General features: G+C 35.7%; 1 protein-coding gene across 1 annotated transcript; it reads left to right on the forward strand.

The window, feature by feature from the left end:
* The first annotated feature begins 370 nt into the window (after positions 1–370).
* LOC120144709 (glucose-6-phosphate 1-dehydrogenase, cytoplasmic isoform-like) lies at positions 371–2234 on the forward strand. Its single transcript, XM_039158712.1, has 7 exons — positions 371–410; positions 563–658; positions 760–830; positions 1316–1431; positions 1589–1634; positions 1911–1971; positions 2110–2234. Exons 1-7 carry the CDS (start codon positions 371–373, stop codon positions 2232–2234), a joined length of 555 nt encoding a protein of 184 aa, XP_039014643.1.
* The last annotated feature ends 1266 nt before the right edge of the window (positions 2235–3500 follow it).

Raw genomic sequence — 3500 nt, forward strand, 5'->3', positions numbered from 1 at the left:
CACCACCACTTAATTCAAATTTCCTGTTTCACCACCACTACACCTCTCTTAGCGCTCTGCCTCCAGTGCCACTGCTCTGGGTTGCTCCAAATACATTTAGACCAAAAGTAAAACGAGATATAAGTCCAGAGGGAACTGGACTGAACCCGAACAACAAGTTCCTCGAGGCTCTCCATCTGTAAATTCTAAAACTGTTTTTTCTATCTAATTAGTTATACAAATTTTTCTTCTCTTTTAAATTAGGGTTTTTACCTCTCTTTTTCTTTTGGAAAATGATTGCGATAAACTAATTGCTGGTTTCGCTCGTGCTACTTCTGCTCTTGTTGATTGGTTTCGCTCTTGCTTGAGTGTTATTTTTTCTTTTGGCAAAATGGCTCTTCGTCAAACCAATTTGAATCCTGAAAGGCCTGGTTAGTAAATTTTACTATATTTTAGTGTTTTTTTATATGCCCATTTCAGGTAAAGGACTGGTTTGTGTGCTTTTCCATTGGATCAAGCGAAGCATAAATTTAATTTGAGCTTCTCACTGGATTTTCTAATTCCGCTGATTGATTTGTGTCAGGTGTTCCATTTATACTAAAGGCAGGGAAAGCTTTGAATTCAAGAAAGGCGGAGATACACATTCAATTTAAGGAGGTTCTTGGGGTTATATTCCAATGTATGACAGTAGATCTATAAGATTATTTGGAACTTCATTTATATGATTGCTTGTTTCAGTAGAGCTGCAACTCTTTTGAAGTATTCTGACATTTTATTTAGGTCAAAAGCAAGGAAGAAATGAGTTTATCATACGCTTGCAACCTTATGAAGCGATGTACATGAAACTAACAGTGAGTTCGCTTAACTCATTGTATCCATCTGAAAGCTATTAGAGCTATAATTTCCATGTATGCAGAGTTTCCTGCTTGTAGAGTTTCCTTTATGCATCAAGAGAAATCAATAAGTTCTGCTATTTCTGTCCTAAATTTGAACATAATATATTTCAGAGCCAATAGTTACCTTTTCACATAATCATACATCTTCAGTTGTCGATCGTACATATGTTCCGATTCTCCTTGTGGAAACCTTTAGGCACTGTTGAGAACCAATCCTGAATACTTGATGCCCCTTCTTCATTTTATCATATTTTAGAAACATCCATATTGATGTTCTAGATTTTACTGATATTCGAAGTGGTGTTCTATGAAAACTGCTCATGCAGCCAACCATGAGTGTCAGGATCCTGCGTTTTTAGTTTAAGCTAGGAAACCGTTGCTATAATTTATTGCAAGATCTTTATGCATGTATACTGATTTGCATTTTGCTTATGTTGTAGGTGAAGCAGCCTGGTCTGGAGTTCTCAACGGTGCAAAGTGAACTGGATTTTTCATACAGGCAACACTATCAAGGTGTTACGATCTCAGAAGCTTATGAACGTCTTATTCTTGACACGTACGATCCTTGCCTTTCCTGGTCGTCGAAATATTCTTATTCATAATCCTTTAATCTTCCTGCTTGAAACGAAATGCATCATTTTCATCTGAGCTTCAAACAATAGGGTTTAAGGTGCTGAAGTGATGATCGATGGAATCTGTTTATCGTTATGCAGGATAAGGGGTGATCAACAGCATTTTGTACGTAGAGACGAGTTAAAGGTAAGAATTTGTGATATGTATGCTTGGGAAGTTTAATCATTTGCGACCATTTTCATACTTGTGTTGGGATATTGGTTGTATTTGATATGTTTAACCATCAGTTGAAGCTCTCTGTTATATGCATGTGAGCTTATTTGCAACTATTTGGTTTATATCTACCTGTAAATATTTGTTCCCTGTTATTATTGTATTTTACGTTTTCAACTTTGTTTTGACATGGCAACTCTCTTTTCTTGTGTTATAACTTTAATAATTCAATCAATATGTCTTTGACAGATACACCCAGTTATGCTAGATGTTGGTACTAACAATCTAAAGCTAATTGACAACCCACTTTGTGAGTAAAAAATGTATTTAATTACTTTGTTCTTATGTAGTTATTCCCTGCATAGACTGGAACATATGAAATGCTTTCTGTTACCTTTTTTTAACAGATTGTTAAGATTTCTTTTGACTTTTTTTTGGGTTTGTACAGATTTAGGACTAAGACAACCTAGGTTAGAAGGGGAAAAGTATCTATCAATTATTGATGAGTTCATTGAAGTAGTTTTAACACGTTGGCCTAAGGCTATTATACAGGTTTCTTTCTTTCAGAAGTGAGGTTTTTATTTTATGCTTGTAGCATGATGTTTATTTAATGGCTTCCCCATTCAGGATTCCACATCATAATCACTGTGTAGGAATGCCATTTTAATCTAGGAAAACTTAGTTTAGATTTCTGGAACGATTTAATTGCTTAGGTATCCTATGCTTTGGCCTGCTCTGAATAGTACTCACAGTTTTGCATCAAAAATTGTGGGTTGATATCGAAAGTTATGGCGTTTAATTTGTATTTTCTCAAAACTTGTTCTTTTACCTTACAGTGTTAAATTTTGTTCACATACACCATATTTGCTTATGGCGTGACAAGCAGTGGGAAGACTCATACGATGCATGTAAGAAACAATTTGCTACTTCGTTATCTATTTCAAGTGAAGCATTGAAGCGCGCAAGGAGTCTTCTTGGTGAACCGGAGCCAGGGGATTTATTTGGTGAATTTATAGTGAATAGTATTTTTTTAATTGAAAGTGAAAGTAGCTAGACTAAATTCTAAAGAACAATATCAAACTACATTACTTTTAATTTTAATGTTTATAAATTTTAATTTATTTTGTTTAAATTTATGGTTGATGTCAATTAGATAAAGCTACATGATAATAAATTTAGGTGATGTAGAGAAGAAATGAAATATGCAAAATATAAATTAATCTTAGAACAAGAACGATAATTAGCGGCGTTTGCATCCAAAAACGCCGCTATAGATCTGAAATTTTACTGCGTTTATTCCAAAAACGACGCTATAAATCTGACCTTTTGCAGCGTTTTCTCCAAAAACGCCGCTATAGATCTGACATTTTGCGGCGTTTTCATAGAAAACGCCGTTATAGATCTCGACCTATTGCGGCGTTTGTTCCAAAAACGCCGCTATAGATTTGACCTTTTGCGGCGTTTTCAGAGCTCGACTTATTGCGGCGTTTGTTACGAAAAACGCCACTATAGAGCCGACCTGTTGCGGCGTTTTCTAAAAAAACGCCGCTATAGATTTAGACCGATTGCGGCATTTTTTTCCACAAACGCCGCTAACTTTAGCGACGCTAGTATTGCCGGCGCTTCTTACGGCGTTTTTGCTATCACCGCGTGTGCTTTTAGCGGCGCTTAAAAACGCCGCTATAATACTTAAAAAACGCCGCTAAAGAACATTTTTGTTGTAGTGCCACTAAGGTTAACAAAATAATTACACATTAGTAATCCAATCGTCAACATAAATTCATCACATACTTCGAACCAAATAGGGTATGAATAAGGAACATTTTGAGTTATTTTCTC

Source organism: Hibiscus syriacus, unplaced genomic scaffold (genome assembly GCF_006381635.1).
Source record: "Hibiscus syriacus cultivar Baekdansim isolate YM2019G1 unplaced genomic scaffold, ASM638163v2 tig00110890_pilon, whole genome shotgun sequence".
NCBI classification, from domain to species: domain Eukaryota; kingdom Viridiplantae; phylum Streptophyta; class Magnoliopsida; order Malvales; family Malvaceae; genus Hibiscus; species Hibiscus syriacus.

Bases quoted from the DNA above. Each gene is read 5' to 3' on its own strand.
- LOC120144709 (XM_039158712.1), top strand. From the start codon at position 371: ATGGCTCTTCGTCAAACCAATTTGAATCCTGAAAGGCCTG. The intron at 411-562 runs GTTAGTAAATTT...GATTTGTGTCAG, and splicing joins TTTGAATCCTGAAAGGCCTG to GTGTTCCATTTATACTAAAG. The intron at 1,635-1,910 runs GTAAGAATTTGT...TGTCTTTGACAG, and splicing joins TACGTAGAGACGAGTTAAAG to ATACACCCAGTTATGCTAGA.